Source organism: Phyllostomus hastatus, unplaced genomic scaffold (genome assembly GCF_019186645.2).
Source record: "Phyllostomus hastatus isolate PE091 unplaced genomic scaffold, TTU_PhHast_1.1 phas_scaffold_216, whole genome shotgun sequence".
Lineage (NCBI taxonomy): Eukaryota > Metazoa > Chordata > Mammalia > Chiroptera > Phyllostomidae > Phyllostomus > Phyllostomus hastatus.
In genome coordinates this window covers 19,681,357-19,705,450 of record NW_025334018.1, presented here as the reverse complement: position 1 = coordinate 19,705,450, position 24,094 = coordinate 19,681,357, and the positions used below count along the sequence as shown (strand labels likewise).

Sequence of the window (24,094 nt, the reverse complement as noted above, 5' to 3'; positions counted from 1 at the left end):
AAATTTTAAAAGTCAACTTTTGAGTTCACAGTTCAGTACCTAGGTTTTAAATTGGAGTTTTCTCTCTTTGCAGATCGCTGACAGTGTGGCAGTACTGGGTTTTTCTTTTTAAGTTCAATTTGTTTCAAGTTCCTGACATTTAATTTCACTGCGCTCACATTTCTTCAGAGAGTCGCGGTGATGTGGCGCCTCCCGCTCCTTGGCAGATGGGTGTGACTGTCCCCTTAGAGGACAGTCCTGTGACATTTCCAGGAGGACATTAGCAACCTAACTTTATGCTGGGAATTGTGCCTTTTTCAATTCCAAATATCTTCATGGTGATGCCGTGGGCTTGGCTACCCTTCATGCATGTAAGTGGCAAACCCGGGAAATTAGTGCGTTGATCTTCATAGGAAGCACGCACTCCTTTTGCTACTTGATGGATGGCATTTTCCAGCAGGTTATCTTTAGGGGCTGAAATGTTTATCACCTTTCACTGGCTCAGTCTTGAGATTCACCTTGAGGAAGCTGGCCTGGAAAACGCAGTAGAGAGAGATGGTGGAGTCCAACCGCTTTGATTCGGGTTGAACTCGTCAGGCTCCCAGAGCACTGTGAGGCTGTGTCTCCGCAGACTCTGCCCCCCCAGGGCCGGGCCGTCGGTGCTGGGAGCCTGGGTCCGCCCTCACGCCACTCGGAGAGCACGCTGAGTGTCTCAGTGAACCGCGGCTGCCTGGACCACAGGGAGGGAGTCCACAGACCCCTCAGCCTCAGTTGCTTCCCCAGCCACTGACGGAGAGGCTGCTGTGGGTGCCTTCTCCTTGAAGCACATGCAGAAATCCAGAAGAGCGAATTTCTGGTCTGTGTGGGAATCTCGCACATGCACGAACGGCTCTGAAAAATGAGGGTGTTGTTGACATGTTAGGGTGCAGACTGAAGCCAGGAGGTAGCAGTCGGTTTGAGAGGGAGAGGGTAGCCACGTTGGTCTGCCAAGCAAAGTAAATGTCACGAAGCGAAGGGGCAGAGACTCCAGAAGGCACCGGTGGGTCTGGAGGGCACAGCTCTGACGGGGCTGTGGCCGAAGCTGTCGGGGGGAGAAAGAGGGCTGCATGGACAGTGTGGAGGGCTGTACGTGGAAGGCCACGGCTTTTTCCGAAGAAAATTTGGGACTGCTGGAGGTTTTGGTCAGAGGAGTAGAGGTGAAGCAAACTTGCTTGGATGTCACGTTTTCCCAACATTTCCGCAATCGCACAGCCGACGCGGCCCGCCTTGATCACTGGGGTCCCGGGGTGCCTGTGCACTTTCTGCTCAGCTTCTCTGCCTGGGTTTCACCACGTCGCCTGTACGTGACGTCTTTCTTGACCCTCTGCTGGCCAGGCCCTGCCCACTTCTGCAACTCGCAGAGAGGGGTTCTGTCCAACTGACATCCATCATGTTCCTTGTGCCTGGAACATGATGGATGCTCAAAAAGCATTTGACAGAAGTCACAAATGTTGCTCAGACACTGGGTCGTTTTTGAAAGCTTCTTTGCCAGTGACTAGCATTTTACTCGTTGATGGCTTGTGAAATACACTAGTGCGTGAATGCACGAGTTAGTAAGTTTTGGGTGTTTCCATACAAAGTATGTTGTTGTCCATCAGCCTGCCTGTAGCTATTTCTAGGAGCTGTCACTGGACTGTAAATACTGGGTGTCACCCCCCTCTTTAATTTTGGTGACCAAGAGGGAGTGCCACAGGGGTTGGGACACCTCCCGTGAGCCCGTGTACTCTGTTTGTCCCTCAGTGTCCCCCGTTCCCCCTTTCACAGGAGCACATGCCATGACAGGACCACAGCTTTTTGCTGTTTGTGGCTGAGGCATTGCCGACGGCATCGGGGAAGGCCTTGCTCAGACACCCTGCGCCTGGCGCTTGTCCAGGGGGTTCACTGTGACTTTCACCCGACAGACGGGAAGCCATGGCAGCTTATCAACTTGTGCCCGGTAGAGGGACGTGCCTGGCAAAAAAGAATAAAGCATGAAGTTCTCCCCAATGGACAGGAAACAGATCCTTTCAATGATCCAATTCGCTCTAGGTCCAGGTTTCTCCCAGGCAAACAGCTGCTGTTCGGGACCGTGGTGGTGTGGGTGCTGTCGGATAACATTGAGGTGCGTGGTTAGAGAGACACGACACGCCCGGGCAGCGGTTCTCAGGCTGCGTCACGCACGTGGCTCTGATCTGCACGTGCAGGAAGCACGTGTGAGTGGGTGGAGCGTCACGGAGCTGTCTCTCCGTCTCTCCGTCTCTCCGTCTCTCTGTGTCTCCCTTACTGCCTCTCTGAAATCAATGAATAAAAAAAGTATAAAACTAGAGATTTTTAAAATGCATTTGAGCCTGTCTGTGCATGAGTGCTTGTGCCTGTATGCACCTCTATGCCACAGCCTCTGGATAGCAAAGAATTAATAGTAAAAGCATTTTAAAGCTTTCCTGTTTTTGAAATATGTCATTTTGGCTGTAGATAAGGGAATGCACAAGGTATCTGAAGTCATGTGCTTTTTCTGGTGGCTGACGTACAGCCAGTCCTTTTTTTTTTTTTGCCAAATATCAAGGTTTCTCAAGGATAAAAATAGCCCATTTCAGCTAGCAAAATGGGATTTGGAACTCCAAGTGACCATGGGCACAGAAAAATGCTAACCACTGATGATCCATCTTTGCAAGACAACAAGTAACACAAAGATTTGATAAGAGATTACTATTTACCTAGAGATGAAAGTTTCCAAAAAGAGAGGCGGGAGAGGAACGGGGCAGCTCGTGGCACAGACGGTCGGATCTCAGGTAAAAATATGTAGCAGGGCACAGGAGGCGGTTCCACACACAATGAGAGAGTTGGGGAGGAGGGAGCACCGGATATAAACGTGACAACAGAATGAAAGAACGTTAATTAAAAAAGCATCGTGGGGAGGAGAGTCCTGGAGGAATGAGAAGCAAGCTTGAAGGATTTGCTACGAGTGCACAGAAGCACAGTTGCAGCTCAGTGGATGCGACGAGATTCCCATGGGGCGTTTTAAGCTGTGGGAACAGTGAACCGGGAGGGGACAGAAAAGAACGCGAGATTGAGACGGAAGGCCCCAGCGCACGAGGATGCAACATAGTCGATTTGCAATTAGTGATCTATGTTTGCTTAGCTTTTTCATTAGCCTTGTAAAGTGACTTCACCTGACAGATAATTAGAGCACGGCGCACGGGTCCATCTCACGGTTAAATCCCCTGCGAGGGACTCTGACCTGGCGTTGCGTGCAGGAGAGTCACGGCATCCAGGGGCACTGTCGCGGCCACCTGGCCCCTGGACGGGTGCCCAGGGCTGGAGAGAGCCTATGACTGGTTCTTAGCTGCACCCACGCCTTTTCCGTCTTGTGAAAAAGCACCAGGGGAGAGGGCTTACATAACTGGCAACCTAAAAAGAGACAATTACACACAGACAAAAATGCTAATACTGACAATAGATCAGCTATCAGGCTGTAATTGGTATTAGTGTCTCCATCGACTCGCCCTGTCTTGCTGTGCTCCAGACACGCCCAGAAACATCACCTCACACGCCCCCACAACAGTGTTCCGTTTCCTTTCATCCTGAACGTGTGTATAAGCAGACCGAGGCTTGCGGAAGGTAGCTGCCGCCGCGTACGTCCCCAGCTCCTGGACAATGCAACCTGACATGCTGGTGTATTTAAGCAGCCTCCCCTGACGTATTGGCTCTGAACACCACTTGCCATTGAAGTTGGGTCATAGCAAACTAGACATTTTATTTTCTAGAAATCTCAATGGTAACTATACAAACTGTGTGTATGAGCCACTGTTCTAGGGCTAGGACTGGCGCCTTTTACCGAAATGGAAGCATCTAAAGTCTTGGTAACTAAATTACATGCATTTGGGAGTTTTAGTCAAGGGGGTTCCTCATTCTCCATGCCTTTCCCGTAACATCTGGGGAGAGTTCTCTGATGATCAACGGACCACTTTTATTCTATTCTGGCATCTTTAATGACTCCTAAGTTCTTTGAGATATTCTATTTTGCTGAAGAACTGGACCCCAGTTAATTGAACTTGAGATCTGTTTGAATTTCTTTTTTCCTTGAGCACTTACTGTGATTCTGGGTAAATAGCAAATGGGGTATGATTACAAAAAGTGTAAAAAAAAATGGAATACACTGAAATTTATAGCATCGGGGGACCTGAACCAACCGTGTGCTCAGCAAAGATTTCTTGAATTGAAAGACATCTCTGAATTGGAAGGGACTTCAGGGACCCCTTGTTAGTCCAGTTCTATCCTTCTTTTTGCAAAAGAACTTTCAACACCAACCCGCAGTGTTCAAGAGGTCAGAGCTGACCTGTGAGTACAGACAGAAAATTAAAAAGTGCCTTTGTTCATCCTCATTTGTTAACCCTTGTGGTGCTTCACTGGTTTTCTTCTTTTTTGAAAACTAGTTGTGTTCCTGACTTATTTCCACAGACATAACCTTTTCTGTTTTTGAGGGGTCATTTTTTTCTTTTTTCTTTTTGGTTCCCTAAACATAAAAATGTTCACATCACTCTTCAAAAGATTATCAAAAATGTACAGCTTGATGAGGATGGGCTAGGAGCAGATAGACAGTTCTGAAAGAAATATCTTTTTTCAGAAGACATCCTGGGAATCCCATGAAATTGGGAAAGATGAACTGAATGAGTGGTGTTATGTTACAGCATCGGCACATTAGTTAAGAAGTAGAGTGTACAGCACAAGCGATATTTTTTTGAACACTAATATACTGAAAACATAAGCTGCCCTTTATTTAGGACTCACTGAATGCCAGGCAGGGAGCTTCGTGCCCCAAAATATTATCTTACTTAAACTTCACATAGACCCATGAAAGAAGTATTATTTTCCCCAGTATATCCTTGAGAACGGTGTGATATCAGACAGAAGTAACATGCTTCACGCAAATTAAGTAATTTATTACACTTTCAATCAAGAAATGCTGTTTATCACAATTTCTCATCATTTGGACCGTACGCTAATTGTGACAGAGGTTAAAAATGACTTCTTGCCCTGGCTGGCATAGCTCAGTGGATCGAACTTGGGCTGCGAACCAAAGTGTCGCAGGTTTGATTCCCAGTCAGGGCACATGCCTGGGTTGCAGGCCATAAGCCCCAGCAACCGCACACTGATGTTTCTCTCTCTCTCGCTCTCTCTTTCTCCCTCCCTTCCCTCTCTAAAAATAAATAAATAAAATCTTTTTTAAAAAATGACTTCTTCTTTTTTTTTGCATAAAACCCAAAAAGGAAGAAAAGAAGCAAGCTAGGAAAGAGACAAGTGTCCTCAGTGCAAACTGAATTTTCACGGGGAATTTAAGTCACCCACATCCATCTCATTGGCGGGATGGCCGGGAAGCCACCCCGTCTATTTTTACAGCGAGGCCTGGTGCTCTGTGCTGGGCTCTCCTTCCCAGTAAACATGCAGGACTAGCTTACGTCATCGCGTGATCTGGAAATAAGCTGCATTTAAGAGTATTTTGTAACTCAGACGCCGTTCACTTCTATAATGAACACGATTAGTTGTAATGGCTGAGGTCTACTCTAGGTGTGGCCTTTCACACACACGCAGACACACACGCAGGCACACACTTCAGTTGTTCTATTTCCGGACTCTTAGTTCAATGCCAGCGTTAGTCTACCCCGCACGTTCCTCTTGCTCTCTGACGACGTCATCCCAGAGCAAGGGAAAGGAGAAGAATGCCAGTCACACAGGCTTTTTGTTCTTCCTTTAGTCACATCAAACTGAACTTGACATTTTTCTTCTTTTATGTCTGTTGGCGGATCCCAAAGACCCCATAGAACAGAATAAGAGCCATCCCTGACCTGCGTCTCCCTAGGCCTATTCTCGACACAAGTAAATTGCTGAATATAACAAAATACAAATTCCTTTTCATTAATGCAGCACATCGAAGTAAGATCTTTAGTTTGGTCTTGGGATCCATGGGAAACACACACACGGACCCAGTGTTCCTGCGTGGGTTTGGTGGGGCTGAAACCGTGTCTTCTGTCGGACGTGGGGAATTGCTGCGTGGCACTGCTAGCCCCATCCTGTGTCTATATCCCCTTCTCTTGTTTGTATCTGTTTTGAGCCTCCAATTGCGATGATTTCCATTTCCAAAGACAATGATTCCTTTTCAGCGTTCCTATTGGCCCATGTGGAGCACGTGGCCATTTAATAAATCTTGCTCCGGGGGCATCCTGCTGGTGGTGTTTTCAGGACAGCGCCTCCCCCTGGTCTCCTCCCATCCCAGGGGTTCCTTCTCCGTCCACACTGCTGGTTTGCCCTCAGCTCCTACTTCTGAATACGTGAGGGTCAGTGCTCAGGCGGCTTCCCGGGGTGGCCACCTCCATGTCAGGGGTGTGAATACTCTCTACATTCCGACGGCTCCCGAAATGATACATTCACTCCAGACCTCCCCACGGAACTCCAAACACCAGCTGCCGACCCAACAACGCCACCTGGCCGCCTGATAGACGTTGCAAGCTCATCCCACTCAAAATCAAACTCCCCATCTCCTCTCCCAGCGTTCTTTGCATTTCAAGAGATGTGTTTCCTTCCAGTGGCTCAAATCAAAGACATTCCTCAGTCAATTTCCAATTCATTGACAAATTCTTTTAGCCGCCATCAACACTAGCTTAGTTTTTTTATGCTACCGGTCTCTCTACTTCCTTTACTACCAGAAGTGAGTTCTTCACTCAGCAGCCGAAGTGATCCCTCGAAGACATAAATCCTGTCATCTTGCATCCGTGCCTAACACCCTCAGTATCTTCCCGTCCCACTCAGAACCCTCCGAACCACTTACAGGGTTCACGCGATCGAGCCTCCTGCTGACTTGCGCTCTCATTCTCCGCTAGGCTTCTCCTCATCACTTCTCTTGTTCGCCAGCCTTCCTGTCTTTCCTCAGGCCCGCCGTGCATGCCTCGTGTTTCCTTGAACTTGTACAAAAATGTTCTCTGCTTGGAACTCTCTCCTCCCAGACGTCTGTGGAGCAGCTCACTCCCTCGCCTGCCTCATGTCATCGCTCAAGTGTCACCTTCACTGTGTGACCTGTTTCATCTGTCCCTAACCCCGCATCATGCCCGTCCTCTCACTTCTGTTTGTTTCGCTGTCAATACACATCATGTGCTACCATATGACATACCTTTTGCTTATTTGTTTGTTTATTGTTAATTAGATTGGAAGAACTTTTGCCTTATTAGTCAATGCTGAATCCTTAGATTCCAGCTAGCATTGGGTGCATGGCAGACAGTCTAAAAATGCAGGGACAATTTTTCACCCTGAGTCTCTAGCGATAGGGATGTCATATAATTAATTGGTGATTGGCCCCAGACTCCGTAACAGGCTTATAGTAATTATTCTACAATATCTGTTGTAGCATGGCTCTCCGTTTTACATGGTTTGAACTTTTGGGCTCCAGTTTTAACATTGTGATGGGATTTTATTATTTTTTGGATGAATAGAAGAAAGAAAGTGAGAAGAAAGTGAGGGAGGAAAGAAGAAAGGAAAAGAAAAAATATGGGAAGCAGAAAGGAAATCTCTCTTAATTCAAAGTGAATAAATTTATATCATGAAAAAAACCCTGTCAATAGAGTATGAAATCAATATGCCACCTAACTAAAAGTTTAGATGATGTCCAATTTCAAGCAAGCCAGAAGCATTTTGTAACTAGGTGAAATATATAGCAGAAGGTCTTTTATTTGGAGGAGACCGTTCCAACAACAAACTTGTTATCAAAGGTTAGCAATAATTTTAAAAGTTGAGTAATAATGGTAATTGTCATGTATGATGGCGGCGATACAATCCACAATGCAAGAAATCTTCAGTCATGATTTTCCCGGGAGCCAGGTCAGCTGGTGTGGACGAGGTAGGGACACATAACCACAAGGAAGTCGTACAGGTCTTGTGTTGAGATAGGTGAGGGGATTCTTCTCAGTAATTTATGTTCTGATTATGAAAATATGTTCAAAGCTGGCCAGGTAGATAGAGATGAGAACAGTAAGACAGAGGATAGATAGATGATAGGCTACAGAGATACTTAGATATATAGCTATACATCTAAAGCATACATATATATTACTACTCTGATGGTATTTTTAAGTGTCAGCTTGACTGAGCCACGCGGTGCCAGACATTTGGTGAAACGTTACTTTGAGTGGGTCTGTGGAGATGTTTTGCATGACACTGACATTTGAATCATTGGTAGACTGAGCAGGTGGCCCTTCCTAACGTAGGCAGGCCCCCATCAGTTGAAGTCCCGAATGGGACAAAAGTCTGAGTAGGAGAAAATTCCTTCTGCCCAAACTGCCTTTGAACTGGGGCATGGATTTTTCCCTGCCTTTGGACTCCAACTGAAACACTGGCTCTTGCTAGGTCTCCATCCTGCAGGCTTTGGACTGACCTGCATTGTAGTAGACTGTTCTGCGTGGCGTGGGCCCAGCTCCCACTCGGAGATGCACAGGACCCACAGCCACAGATAGCTTCTCCTGTGGGGAATCAGGCCTGCAATGTACCTAGGCTGCTATGAGTCTTGGTTTTTGCTGAAACTCCCTCACCTTGAATTGAGGACATTTATTACAAAGCAGCTTCCTAATAACCATGCTAAACCTTCCAAGGATGAGTGTAACCAGTCCAACCACTTTTGCCTTTTCATTTGCAAATATCCCTCTTCTGTGATGTGATTACCAGCATCCTCTCCTTTGTTTTTTGTAAAAGGTAACCACCTAAAGCGAGCCTGTGCATAGTTAATGAGGACCTTCTTGGAATGTGCCCAGTAAGACAATAAAAGCTCATTGGAGCGAGGGCCAAGGCTTTTGCTCCCTTTGAAAGAAAAGCCATGCTGTCCCTTTTCCTCCACTGGATTCAGTAATACGTGAGAATGTCTCATTTTCATCCATAATGACGTGGACCCCACGAGCCGGGGTCCGCATCACTGCATCATCAACCCATTGGTTGGCTGGCTTTCACACCCAGACTAGAATTACGGCATCGGCTTTCTTGGGTGTCCAGCTTGCTGACTGCAGATCTGGGGAAATATCAGCCTTGATAATCACATGAGCCAATTCCCTAAAATAAAGGTTTTTATGTATGACACATGATACGAGGGGGAACCCCAAGATCCTGGAATTTATTTATAAAAATTTTTGTATTTATTCTTACATGTTTAAACTTCAGTCCCCTTCAAAGTACTCTCCATCTGATGCAATACACCTGGTGAGATGTTTTTCTCACTGCTCAGAACAGTTTTAGAAGGCATCGATTTCGATGCCTTTTAAGTGCTTCTGCCATGTTTTGTTTCACCTCTTGCACTTCAGCAAAACATTTCCCTCTGAGGACTTTTTTCCTCCAGGGAAACCAAAAAAAGTTACTTGGGGTGAGATCGGGTGAACCGGAAGGGAGGGGCATGGGGGTCATGCCGTTTTTGCTCAGAAACTGCTGAACACTCAGTGCGGTGTGGTCTCAGCACTTGTAAATCACCCACCATGAAATGGGCAAACGTGATGAAAGTATCTTCACAAAAAATTCACTGAAGCGGAACGCATCCTCTCACAACAACACCAGCTGGTCCACTGACCCAGATGGGTTCCTAGAACACTCATCACCAAGTGGGGGAAGCCTGTACCACAAGGGGCCTGCACTCCAGAAGATCATTCCATTTTTTTGGTCCCCCCTTCATATATAGGATATGATATGCATATGTCATATATTTAGAACACGTACATTCAATTGGTTTTGTTTCTCTGAAGAACTTGGACTAATAACAACTACACTGTATTTTGTTTTACTTATTTGGGGGTTAGGGTCATTGAAGTCCAGAAACATTTTTGAGCCAGGGGCAGGTCAAGTCTTGAACCCTTTAGGTAAACCTTTCCTTAGCATTTCAAGACCACCAATAGCTCTCTTTGTTTTTCACCTGCATCGGCTTCTCCAGTCTCCTGTATAATTAACACTAAAAGGACTCGAGTCACATGAAAAAGCTATTTGATGTCCCTGTGACTTCATGCAGGCTGCTGCCTTTTAATGGAACACCCCTTCCTCCCATCACTGCCTAGCGATCGCCCTTTAAGCCTCACCTCCCCCGAGAAATGTTCTTTATGCCCCATCAGCTGGGGGTGGCCACTGTCAATTCCGTACTTGTCTCCTAGACCGGACACCGCTGTCGACGTATCACACAGCACTGCAGGGATTAGTGCACCCGTATGTATGGGTCTTCCAGGAGAAAGCACTAAGGGCTTTTGAGAGTAATAACTATGCCTTTTAAAAAGTTATTTTATCTCCACCTCCTAGAATAGTGCCAGACATGAGTATTTGTTGAAAAATGATCGCTACATGAATGTCAATAAAGTACTCCATTGCCCGATAATGACAATCATTGAGAATCGTCCCTTTTTGGACTAATGATTTTCTTCACATTGCAAGTCATTGTAAAGCTAAGAACAAACTTCAGTTATTTAAAATTAAATCAGGAGACTCAACAATACAATCTTATTTCCCTCTTCGGCACAGGAGAGGAGGTGGCGCCTATTTCATGGAGAGCCACTAAGCCACCGCTGTGTCTGACGGTGACTCCATCACGCCCTGGCTCTCTAAACAAAATTGCTTTCATCCGCAGACGTGCCAGTGCCTTTGATGGATCAGACTTGACTGATGAGGAAGAGGGAGCCATCATCGTCATTTTACTGAATAAATCAAAGCAGCCAATTTATTTGTATTTTCACTGTGGATTACAAGTCCAGTATAAAAAGTTGACATCAAGTGCTTTTGAAAGCCTAATGCTGGCAAAGAAATGCAGTGACAACCATTGAATTCTTAGATGGAGGGTGAGACTCTCTGGGCAGACGCTACCTGACGGAAACAAGAGGAACCACGTTGTGTCTTGTAATTTTCAACTCGAGAACACCATAAGCCATCGTGTAATTCAATTAAAATCATGTGAAATCTAATTAGTCTTCTTTCATAAGCACTTTTTTTTTCATTTCTATTTTACCAACTTTATAATTGTTAACCCTCACTGCAATTTCCATGTATGGTCTAGTAAATCTTAATCTTTAAAATCTTAAAATCTTAATAAGATCTTAATCATTTACAGGCTGTAAATGATTTGGCTGGCTTCCATTTTGCACTTGTTTACATGTTAATTGTCATCATCTGGACTAATGGTTTTCTTTTGCTGCTGTAACAGATGACCATAAACTCGGTGGTTTAGAGCCACACAAGTTTCTCACCCCCCATTTAGTACTCTGTCTACAGCCCCGAGCTTTGACTGGCTATGGTTTCTCTCTGTCTTTACCTTCACTTTTTATGTTAACTTCATATTAATTAGGTCGAGTCCAAAAGCAATGATTACATACAAACGGACAATGCAGTTATGCTTCCATGCCTTCTCCATATGCAAAATTAAGACTCAAGTCAAGAAAGGAAGAGGGACTTTATTGATGCTTCTATGCCTTTCCCTTCCTTCTGTTTCTTCTTGGTGAGAGACATTAAAGATTAGCTGAACTCAATTAGAGACCTTGTTCTGAAAGTGAGTGCCCAGGGTTAGTAACAGAAAGGTAACTCGTCCCAGAGTAATGAATACAGAGTGTGTGTGTGTGTGTGTGTGTGTGTGTGTGTGTGTGGTGTTGGTAGGGGGAACAGACTTCTCTTGAAACGCTTACACACACTGCCAAATGTATGTCTCGTCTCTCAAGGCTTCAATCCTTCCCTGATGTGTGAGCCCTTATCTCCCCTGAACCCTTAGATTTAACTATACTTGAAGGTGTTCGCCTCCCTGCTACACTTACATTCACTTATACTTTCACCATTTCTTTTTTTTAAAGTTCATAGAATCTTTTACTTGTCCTTATTTATTTATTTATTTATTTATTTCGTTTTAGGGAGGGAAGGGAAGGGGGGGAGAGAGAGAGAGGGAGAGAGAGAGAGAGAAACATCAATGTGTGGTTGCTGGAGGCCATGGCCGGCAACGCAGGCATGTGCCCTGACTGGGAGTCGAACCTGCGATACTTTGGTTTGCAGCCTGCACTCAATCCACTGGGGCTCAATCCATTAAGCCCCAGCCAGGGCTTAATTTCACCATTTCTTAAAGTATTCTTCCACTTCTACTTTAGGACAAATAGATGGACCCAGAATGTTTCCTTGCTTTGACTGACAGGGGGCGGGGTCGTGCCGCTTCCCCGCCAATGAGAGACACTTTGAGTAAATGTATTCCACCCCCTTGATTCCTTGCTCTCAACTGCGTCTTGCCCAGTTCTGAGTCCCTACATGACAAGAGCTACCCATCTGGCATGAGCTTCAAACTCTCCACACATCCATACACCCGCCGCCGCCCATCCCCAGAGGGCTGTAAGGTCGACGCCAATCAAACCAGAGTCATTTTATTCTCTGACCTTGTCTGGCATTCAACGTGTTGTCAAGAGTGGAACATATCTGTAGTGTGGTATAAATAATAAATGATAAACCTAATAAAAAGTCTTCAGTGGGTCTGGAGCCACAGAATATTTCAGTTTGTTTGGCACTCTAGTGATCCGCACTCAGATGCCGTCATCATGCCACAGAATACACGTAGGTGCAGAAATACCCACCGTGGGTGCTCATTTGGGTAGACAATGCCCCCGGCAGCTGTAGGTGAGAATTGTTCCCAGAAGGGATGGCGTCTTTCTAAGGCAGTATTTCAGCGGCGACACCTGGGTGCCGGCGCATGGACGTCTCCCACGCCGACGCTGTCTCTGAAGCAATCCTGACATCTGGAATTGTTCCCTCTGGGCACGCTCTTCCATCACCGTGGGATAGTGCGTCTTAATCACCTCCAACTTGGTTTGAAAAATAAAAAGACTTGTCTGTTCAATTTATGCCCTCCCTCTAGGGTTATCTGGATAGCCGTTGACTCGTGCCGTTGAAACAATGTCATTGCTGACATTTCTTTTCAGAGCATCTTACGCTACAAAGTTGAGTTGGAAATTTGTGAATTTCTGATTATGTTTAGAAGTTACCATGTAGATAACTCCAACTTCACGACACCTATGTCTGCTTTCAGTCACTGGACGTTATTCTGTAAGGTGGTGTGCCCATATGGTAATACAGTACAGATGTAGAACCAGTGTTAGGCTTTTACATGGTGATATAAGAATATGTAGTACGAGAATGAATTCAACAGAACAGTTTGCAACCTAAAAGAAATAATTCAGTCCCTCAAAAGAGATGAATATAGACAATATACTAATGTTTCAAATAAGGCAAGATGTTCCATCAACTAAAGGTTGTCAAAACGATAAGTACACATTAATACGATATTCAGACTTAGAAAGCTGTGCAAATAAAATGCACACAGACACACAGCCAAATACAGGAGGACAGTATACTAATGCTGCTACAGAGCGTCATGAAACGCCGCACACAATTCACAAGAACAGGAAGGTTCCAGCACCCCAGAGAGTTACCCATGTCAGCACCAGAGCTAGGGTGGTGGGGTAAGATGCGAAATTCATCAGAAATTTAAGAAGACACAATCTCGCAGCATTCTTCAAGATAAAGGGCCTGATCTATGCCTCTTATGTCCTTGACACCGAGGTTCTTAAAATCCGTCTCACTTCCCTTCCCTCCCTATGTTGTCTGACGGGATCACGGACCAAAACCGCAGCTTCCATTCCTGCATCATTCAATTCAGGATTTTACATTTGTTAGGTGTTTTTGACTTGTTTATTTTCTTCATCTATTCATCTGTTCATTCGACATCATTTGTGAAAAATCTCGCCTGAACAGACACTGCGCTAGTTGCTAGGTGGGAAAGAATAAGATGATGACCAAGGCCCAGAAGAGCTTGCTCTCGGCTGCATGATAAACTAGTAAGGGAGACACAACACACTACAAGAAATATCCAATTAAAAACAATACAGGGATAAGTACAATACGAGTGAGTAGACATAGAGTAATTTGCAAGTTTGGGGGAGCAAGATATCCAATTCTGTCTGCGTTCCTTGAACACCTGTTCGGTGTCAGACACAGTGCGTGGCTATAGTTATACATAGAACACGATTCCTTCCTTGGAGTTCTTAGTTTATCATGATCACCTCCTCGGGGGACATGAGGAGCGTCAGGGAAGGATGTCTGGAAGAAGCGACATCGGAGTTGCATCGTAAAATGCAGGTACAGTGCTGACGCATGGGGAAGAGGGAAAGGGCTTTCCAGGCAGAGGCTGTGGCCTGAGCACAGCGCGCCTGCGCCCCTCCTTCTGAACTTGTTTTGTGCACCCAAGAGCTTGGCATGAGGAGGGCAGAAGGTACGGCTTCCTGGTACACACTCCATGACACCTTGTTTTCAAGTACAAAAGACAGGTGTTCTTAGAAGGCTCCATTTCTAATAGTCTCAAGAACATTTCTGAGTATTTTTATCCGCAACATGGTTGGCATTTCGATGGAGATGAACTTAAGCTATTCCTGTATCTTTGGGGGATGCCAGCTGCCCGCCCCCCCCCCCCCCCAGATTGTAGTGAGTAACAAAAATAAGGTGAACCTGGCTATAGTGTGACCAGTGTTTTTAAAATAATACAGTTTTGGAACATTAGTTGTTCACGGGTAGGGTCTGTCCTAGATATTGTATTGTACTCTCACCTAGTTTTACCCTTCATGTTATTTGTATGGGTTGAGCTCAGAAAAGAAAGAATCAGTTCATGAGTGGCTCAGGTGGACATACTTTTGGATAGGTGACCTTGGAAGAAATATTTGCTAGAGGCTATAAAGGGTCACATCTTTCCAAGTACTTTGCCGAACTCTCTTTTGAGAAGGGCAGGAAAACCAGTATAAGCAAGAGGCTGAGAATGAAATCCAAGAAAATGATATTCACAAAAGTGGTCATTTCTCCATAATCACTGTGGCCCAAGTGTTTGTGTCCCTCCCTGCCCTGAATTCATTTGTTCATTTCCTAGTCCTCTGAGTGACGGTGTTAGGAGGCGGGGCCTTTGGGAGGTGATTAAGTCAGGAGGGTGGAGCGCTCATGAATGAGATTAGTGCCCTTTTATATAAAAGATCCCCCAGAGCTTCCTGGTCCCTGCTGCTGTGTGAGGACATGGTAAGAAGGCACCAGCTGTGAACCAGGATGCAGGGTGCCTTGACCTTGGACTTCCCAGACTCTGGCACTATGGTCAGTAAATAGCTGTTACTGATAAACTGTTCAGTCTGACAGAATTAAGACAATGACCCTCTGCCTAAACACTTTTAGATTAATTTGAGAAAATCCCATTCGAAAGCGTCTTTCTTTGATATTTTTAAACCTTAGTGAGGACTGCAACCACGTTATCACAGATATACTTTGGAGAGACACAAGAAGCTGGCACCCTGCGTGCTGGTCAAAAAAGTGGCTTAATGCACTGTAGATGCTTTGTTCAAATACATCCCATCCATCGTACCTGTGGTCTGCTCTCCATGATTAATTGAAAATCTCTTTTCTTGATGTGGTTTGGCGCCAGCATTATGGAACCGGTTTTCATGTCTTAGATTTATTTTCTAACAAACTTGGAAGAGGTGCCTTTTTGGGTATAATTCTGATGTAAAATGTTACGGGGGTGTGTTGAAACTGGAGCCCTGACCACAACTATGGGCTGGTGCTGCACGGCCTTGCTGATAATTTTATGGGACATTTATCTGAAAGCTCAGAAGAAGCAAGATACATGACCTTCATGTGTGGTACTCAGCAGGCTTGAAGTTTGCTTGTAGGTGGCGTGATGTTGGTGGAATATTTCCATAGAACCTTATGCTTTAAAATGGATTTGTATATGTTATATTAATATCATCAATCACTGTGTAAATTCCATTGCTATTCCATCTCTTCCATAGTTAATATAAAATGAGCTTCAGAGAGATTGCCTTACTTCCTGAAAACTGGCACAATGGGGAGTTAGAAACAATTCTTATGGTTTCATGCCCACCTTCCCCTTTTACGCTGCCACTAGTCTAGAATGTAATGCTAAGGATTATATTTGAAAATTGCCATGCTAATGTTAGCTTCATAGAAACATCCTTCAAGGCATTTAACTGAGACGTGGCATAGACTGAGGAGGCGGTTGACCAGTGTCAGCTCCGTATTTTAGCTTGAAACCTGGGGTGCAGGGAGTGAGTGCTTACATAGCTCTCGACGTCACCTTCACGCCTGAACGCCACCCTGAAATAACTGGCTCACCTACGTGCACATGCTCCCCTCAGCTCGAACGCGCAGACAATCCCAGGTCTCAGCTGAGCCCTCAAGATGGCTCTCTGCTTCTGCATCTCCTTTGTTAATTGCACAACTGCCCGTTTTTTTTAAAGTAAAATAACACTTAAATAGTTAAGTAACTCAAATGCCAAGCCTTGTCTCCTATGCTGCAGCTTTCTCCTGCCTCGTTATTTCCCCTTTGTATGTACTGTTATTACAAAAAAAAAAAAATCGAGGGTTTTCTAGTAATTGCCAATCTAAAATCCTCAAGGAAGTTCCTGCTTGGGAAGAGTCAGCCATGAATACGCTGGACCTTTTCCATACAGCCCTCCCAAATACCTCCCTCCTCTCTTCTGTACACCAGCAATTCCTTTTATATGAAAAGTAAGCCTTCACTCGAGATTTTTTCATCAAATAAAAGACAGCGTCTGAAGCAAGACACATGTTGACTTTCAGATCCACTACACTGATGAGAAATCCTGTCAGGGGAGCAAAGTCTGATGGGTGAACGGCGAGAAGGCTGAGGCCATGACCCACGAACGTGGGGGCAGGCGGGGGGGGAGGGTGACGAGTGGGGAAGGAGATGAAGGCTTCATGATATCACCTGGGCAGGCTGACGGCCACATCTCGCCAAGTTTTATCATCTTACAAATCAGAGCCCACGAAAGAATTTGCAAATTGTCAATACATGACCAAATGTTAAGAAGAGTATCATGGTCTGTTCGGGCTGCGATAACAAAATACCCGAGACTGGGTGGCTCATACACAGATATTTACTTCTCACGATTCTAGGGGCTAGACGTTCAAGATCAGCGCGCTGGCAGGGTCAGGGCAGGGCCCTCTGCCAGGTGCCGGACTTCTTCTTGTGTCCCCACGCACAGGGGACGGTGAGCGAGCTCCCTGGGGCCTCTTAGACAAAGGTGCTAGTCCCATCCACGAGGGCTCCATCCTCAGCACCCGTCACCCCCAAAGGCCTCACACCTCACCACGGTCATCTTGGACATGAGGGCCACATACGGACTGCGGGGGAGGAAGGGCGCACACCTGCAGACCATGGGAGAGTCAGTCATTCTGAAGCTGAGCCAGGAGTTCTAAGAACATGCAGACGCCTCCTTTAACAGGTGAGAGCACTGGGAACACGCCTGCCCCAACCTCTTCCTTAGTCATGTCACATATCAGCGGCAGCGCGGGCCTGGGAGACCGGGGGCCCTGAGTCCCGCCCTCTGTGTTCCTCTGGTCTGCTCTCCCTCCCCACAGAGCACCGACCGATTGTCACAGTAGTCCTTTTCTCATTGAGTTTATTGGGCTGGCATTGCTTAATAAAATTACATAGGTTTCAGGTGTGCAATTCTATAGCACAGCATTGGTATATGGTACTGTGTGTTCACCACCCCAAGTCTCCTTCCATCACCATTTATGCCCCTTCACCCTCTTCTACCCCCCCGTCGCCCCCTTTCCCTCTGGTCCTCAGCAGGCTGTTGCTTGTATCTGGAGGGTTGTTTTTTCCCCGTAATCCCTTTCTTTACCTTTTCTCCCAGCCCCCAGCCCCTCTGCTCTCCGGCCGCTGTCAGACTGCCCTCTGAATCTGTGAGTCTGTTTCTATGTTGTTTGTTCGTTTGAAGAGAATAGTTGCGAAATACAGGGCATAGTAATTTTTTTTTAAAAAATAAAGGAAAGCAGTACAATTTTAACCTTTTCAAGTTGCCAACAGAAAGACCGAGGAGAGAATATTTTCTGCGAAATAAGAATGTAATTGGCTCCAGGAGGACGGGATACAAGGAGAGTAGAAAAGTCGTTGCTCTTTCAAAACACGGGTGGGCTGCCCCGGACTTCGCACTCCCCGCCTTGCCGGGGCTGGCTGTGCGCGTCCGCAGGCCCTGGCCGCACGCCCTCGATCTACATCCGCTGCTGCAACGTGCGTGGGTCCTGCTGTAGGGAGGACGTGTCTGGTATCCCGTGGATACAGGAGAAGACAGATGACTTAAGGTGTATGTTGAAGCAAAGTATACCGGCCTCCGCCTATTTCTCTTCCTGTTTTTGCTTTTTCTCAATGTCATTTAAAATCATAGGAATCTTAACCAATTTATGTCTGAAAGTCACCTCTAGCCAATTTAAGTCTTTGATGACTTGCCTTCGCTGTCCTAAAACACAAAGGCACTTAAACGTGATGTACTGTGCTAAGAAACTTTTAGCAGGATAATTCTTGAAATTCATTTAGTTGCTGTCATGTTTATGTGGCTTGAAAGCAACGGCCTCATTTAAGGCGAGTTTCAAGTGGCTGGGTTCCTTTGGACAGAAAGAGTCGTTTGGTGCGGATTACTGCTGAATCATTGTTACAGCTCAGGTCTGTAGTGTGAGCAACACTGTGGTGGTGATTCTTTAGTGTATCTCTAGGTAACAAGATAATGCTTTCTCCATCTGAGCCTGCCAGGGCATTCTGCAATGTATTTATCACACAAGTATGACCTCTCTCAAGTGCACAGTCACTGTCCTGTGTCACGGTGGCCGCGCCACCTCTTTTAACTGTTACTCAAGTGTCTGACTCCAGAGTTAATGTTCTGCTCAAAACCTGCACCGTCTCATGTTCATCCTCCTCTCTTCTTAATCCAGCAGTGCAGAGCAGAGAAAGGCATGGTTCGGACCTGCAGCAATTGCTATTTTGTTATTACGTTCAAATAATGGTCTGCTGAAAATCTTGTGAAAGGAAAAGGTTCACTTTCGTACTATCAAGGTCATTACTGAACTCAGTTCCTTCCGTTTAGAAGCACAGAGATGCCCCCTAGCAGCCGCCCTCAGGAACTTCCTACACAGAAAACGTCTTTTCTCTCTGAAACTGAGCCATGAGTGAATTTCTCCAAGCTTTCAGGTTTAAAAAAAAAACTTACTGAATGAGTGATGATTTGGCTTATTGCCTGTACTTCACATACTTCATTACAGATGAAATTAATTAATATCTCTTAAAATAGGTGAAGTGATACCCATGAGTTTTAAATGAAACTGGAAACTTGTTAATAAGATTTTAATTAAGGAAACATAATTCTCATAATTTTCCTGAGAGGAAAATTGATAATCTGTCTCTATAAAAATACAAATAATTAGTTAGCAGTAAATTGCTTTCCTTTGCCAAAAGAGAATACTGATCTGGCTAATTTTATAATGTATTAAATGAGAGAAAAGAAAGAAATAATTACATGCTGGAAGTAAGTTCATCTTATTAATATAGAAGTTTGGGATTTTTTTTTTTTACAATTTAAAGATAAAACTGAGTTTCAAGTAACTTATCTTACCATAAGGTGGCGATACTTAAGTACTTTATCAAATGTCATAGGAGCTCTGTAAGATTCAATCTCAGGAAAAATCATCATAAACATGAACATTACACAGCATTCTATGCAGTGGAATCGGTGCTGTTGTTAGAAAGCCTTTTTGTTTTCAGGTAAATTATGATACCGTAGGCACTCTCTCAGACTTAGATTTACAATATTTGGTGTATGTGGCAATCTGATACCTGAAAAAAAAATTGATTCAATTTGAAGAGCCCCCCCGTTTTGCCAGTATTTCCACGTGTGATTAGAAATATGCCCACTGTAAACACACAGTGTGATAACATAGAAGACTACTGAAATACGTTAATATTAACATGTTATTATGACATATGTCAGTCCCAGTGTGTTAGTGTTCACGATCTGCTGTTTGAGATTGCCGTTCATTCAAGGGTCATCACTTAATTATTACTTGTCTGTCCCAAAACTGTGGCCCCGTGTGGTAATCTATTATTGGATTTTTAATTTCAGTTTCACTAACCATAATTTACAGTATGAATGCTAATTTTACTAAGTAAACCCTCAAGTAGTTCATACAACAATAACATTTGAGGAAATTCCTACTGTACAACCTAATGCATAATTGGTCTGAGAACTGATCGGTGCCATCTGCGGTTGGGGGAGGGGTGGCAGACTGGTGATCAGCAGTAGTTTGCTGAAACATACAAAAGTAACTTTTATTTACTTCTAAAGCAACCTTTTGTCTCCAGGTCCCAAAACTTTTTACAGCATCGGAATCGCTTGCTATGAATAGCTGAATGTTCTCTACAGTGTCACACGTGGGGTGGGACGGAGGGCCGTCTTCTCTCCTCCACACTCTGCGTGGCAGTGCCCGCAGCTGAGAAGAGGCGGTTTGGGAAGTTCACGCGTGTGTCCCCCTCCCTGACACGCCTGAGCTCTGTCACGCCAAACAGCCACAGCGAAGTCTCCGGGAAGTTTCAGATTGCTGGATACCCAGAAATAAATGCATCAATCCCAGAAAAGATCATGTTACTAAAAGTGGGTCATTTATGTGGAGGACCTATCTCAATGTTTAACAGAAGCCCTTCTTTGATTACAGATCTTCAATTTGGGAAATAACAGAGTACCAAAAGCGAAGAGATTTATGTATTAAACACAGCAGGAAACCACAATGCTGTTGTTTGTAAAGTTCCACATTTTCTGAATGCATTTTGAAGAATGACAAAACTCATTGGAAGTCGAGAGATTTTTTTTTTCTGCAGTGACTCTGAGATCAGGTTTGGTTTTTAAAAATGCTTTACCAAGAATATTCCAAATGAAGTACATCATGGAGTTTGTTTAAAAGTTTTAACCAATGTAATATGATACTAGCGGTCGCAGAACGTGCACTATAGATCGAGAGGCAAGAAGAAAACTGAGATTTAGAAAATATAAAAATAAAAAACAACACTTTTTACCTTGATGTAAATGCTTTCAAGCTGTCCCTTAGTATGTAAAACGTCGCATTAAGATCACTAAGAGGGCATTCGCACGGAAGATTTCAGTGACAATGGCAACACACCCACAGCTTTAAAATAAAATGATTGTATTCCCATCAGGTCTCCCGCAACATGAAGAGTGCACAGGAATCATTCTGAGTCTGTACGAGGTGATTCTAAGTTCTCACTGTGTACTGTATGAGGCCTAGAAATACCCACTCAGCTACAGCATTAGACCACGCTTGGTTACACCTTAATTAGTTCTCGTCAATTATGAAAAGAAACTTAATTTCTCTCCACCGCAGAGATGATGCAAAGCTTTAAAAATGTCTTCACAATATCCCAAAATACAGCTCTAACTGGTTTTGTAACATGGCATCAGTTCGTCCTGCCGTGTCAGATCGATTGCTCTGGACCAGTTAAACAAGTAACAGCATTTCAAAAATTGTAACTCATACTCTTTTTACCAGACGCCTTATCTCTTGTTCTGGGTAATGAAGATTTTCTTACGATGCTGAGGCTCTCAAACGATCTCACTTTATCATCCAGACTTTTCTGACACACCGCTCAACACATTTCTCCTGATTTCCCTGCCTTTTTTCAAAAAAAAGAGCTCAGCGTGCACTCGAATGGCCAGGGCTGCTGGATGCTTCTCAGAGTTCAGCAGCTCCTCGCCTTCCCCCGGCCCTCCGGGTCGGAGAGGGTTCTCACTTCCTGTTCCTTACCACTGCTCATGAGAACTTCCTCGGTGCCCCCCAATCTCCTTAATGAAAGGAAAGAAGCAAGAGAAACACAAGCCCCCTCCAGCCGCCTGCCTGCAGCCTCGGCGGAGAGGACGGCTCTGTCTCTCTGCCTCTCTGCCTCTCTGCCGTGTGTGTGTGCTCTCAGCACCATCCCCACTATTTGGACACAGCCCGCAGCACGTCTGCCATGGGAGTATTCCCGACCGGGATCCGCGGGCTGGGGGGGTGGGGGGTGGTGGTGGCTGGGTGGGGAGAAGGGGGTGGTTAGGGAAGAAAAAAAGAAAACAAACAAACAGACAAACAGACAAAAAAAAAAAAAAACCGCTCCTCTGCTTTCGACAAAGACACGGCTCAGCATCTCCCCATCCATGTTTACAAATTGCATTGTTTCCGCCGCGAACTCCTTCGCATTCCCCGAGCGACTTCAGAAGAGCACGCGAAGCACTCGGACCCGGAAAGAGCCCCGATCCCCGATCCCCGGTCCCCGATCCCCGGAGAGCCGCATTGCCCGCTGCCCGTGCCCATTGCGTTCGCTCCTGGCACCCCCCCCCCGCCCCCCACCTCGCGCCCCCTCTCCAGGACTCTACCTTGAGGAGCTATTCCTCGGGTAGGTAGTTCGCCTTGCTATGGCCAGGCAGTGCGAAGACGCCAGGCGTCTCCCGTGCCGTTTGGGAGGTCTGTGCGTTTGCATTTTCGGTCGGTCTGTCTGCTACTGCACCTTTATTTCAAACAAGAGTTAAAGCCTTGCGCGTACCTGGGAAGGGTCTAATCCGGCGAGCAGAGACAGCAGCAGCAGATTGAGTAGGTTGGACGTCGCCTGCATTCTGATCCGGCTGTGTGCGCCCCCTCTTCACTCTCTTTTCCGCGGCCACTCCAGTGTCACTGCGGAGACCTTGCCCTCGCCGGCTGCACTTTCCGCCCGCCAGCCGGCGCGGCGAGGAGACGGAGGAGGCGGCGGCGGGAGCAGCAGCCGCGGCAGCCGCCCTGGGGGGCGATCATTCCGCAGGCATCTCGGAGCGAGCGGAGCGGGAGCCGGAGTGGCGCGCTCCCGCGGGGTGGGCTGCAGCGGGCGCTGGCCGCGGTGCTGAAGCGCCTCCGCCCCGCGCGCCCCGCGCGCCCCGGCCCGCCCTCTCTCCCGCGGCGGTGGGGGCCCGTCCACCTCAAAAGTTTGGACCCGGGGAACGGAGAAAGGGAGTAAGCGCTGCGAGAGGTGTGGGGACCTGGGCAACGGATATGACATCACTACGGCTCCTGGGGGCTTGGGGGGGATATTTTGCGGGGAATTTGTTAACCAAACAAGGATCGACTCTCCAGCTCCCGTTCAGCCTTTGCTGGCAACGTGAGCTGCAGAGGAAGAAGAGTCAGCTAGATACAGGATTAGGGAACGGACAGCGCCTGGAACCTTCTGCTGTCATTGACAGAGGACTCGCTGTCATATTTATTGCTTTAAACAAAGTTTGCAGGGCAGACTCTCAATGTGTATTTTCTGTCCAAGGCACAAAGTCTGTCGCTGGTTTATCTGCACATACGCACTGTCATTTTTGAATAGACTATTGGAACCATCTATTTGGTTAATATTAATGTGTATTGATCTGCCTAGAGCTTTTGATCATCTGAAAATATTATGCATAAATACATGAGGAGGCTTTCTTTTTTTCTTATACATGGGGTATTTCATTAGTGACGCCCCACTGATGAAATCTTCCCTCTCACACAGCGTAATGCCCAGAAATATAATTTCCCTGTCGATTTGACTCCTGTTGGTGCCTGAGGAAGAATTCAGTGATGGATGGACAGTGGGGTGGGAAAGGGATTACTCCACGCTTCCAAACACGCCTGTTTCCTAGAGCTCAAGAAAAGAGGCAGAATAGCTGCCTCCTCAGTGAAGAGGAAGAGCAAACCATGAACCCTCACACCCTGCATCATTTAACTCTTCTCCGGCCTCCTGATTTCTTTGAAGCTGGAGAAGGTAAATGTTCTGAAAGGTAAAGAGGTGGGGAGGCGTTGGCAACCACCTTGTAACCTCCCTGATGTGGACTTTTCTAGAAATGATACTTCGTAAGGATTCAAATGTGTGACCTGAAGCTATGAACCTTGCTTCCACATCAAAAAGGTGATGAATTATTTGAGATATCAGACACATACTGTGTGTAAAATCTCTGCCAATCTTTAACTGAAAGGTCCATGTTTTTTTTAATACAATGAAATCTCAATTAAGATTCAAATACTTTCGAAGGTTATAATTGGCAAGGATTTGCATCACATTGCATCTATTTTACCCTGATAGTATGTGTGTGAGTTAATAAGAGGACAAATGCTATGAAACTTGGCCCGAGGAATGTGAGAGCTGGTAACACTTAAATACTGAAGTGAGCGATGTATGGCAATTATG

The 24,094-nt window shown here is 45.7% G+C and overlaps 1 protein-coding gene across 1 annotated transcript in view; it reads right to left on the bottom strand.

Moving 5' to 3' along the window:
* Window positions 1–22,700, bottom strand: part of OLFM3 (olfactomedin 3) — a 152,838-nt gene extending 130,138 nt beyond the window's left edge. The window contains exon 1 of the mRNA XM_045817360.1: window positions 22,457–22,700. Coding sequence (XP_045673316.1) covers window positions 22,457–22,525 — 69 coding nt within the window. The 5' untranslated portion in view covers window positions 22,526–22,700. The remainder of the gene's footprint in view (window positions 1–22,456) is intronic.
* Window positions 22,701–24,094: the final 1,394 nt, after the last annotated feature.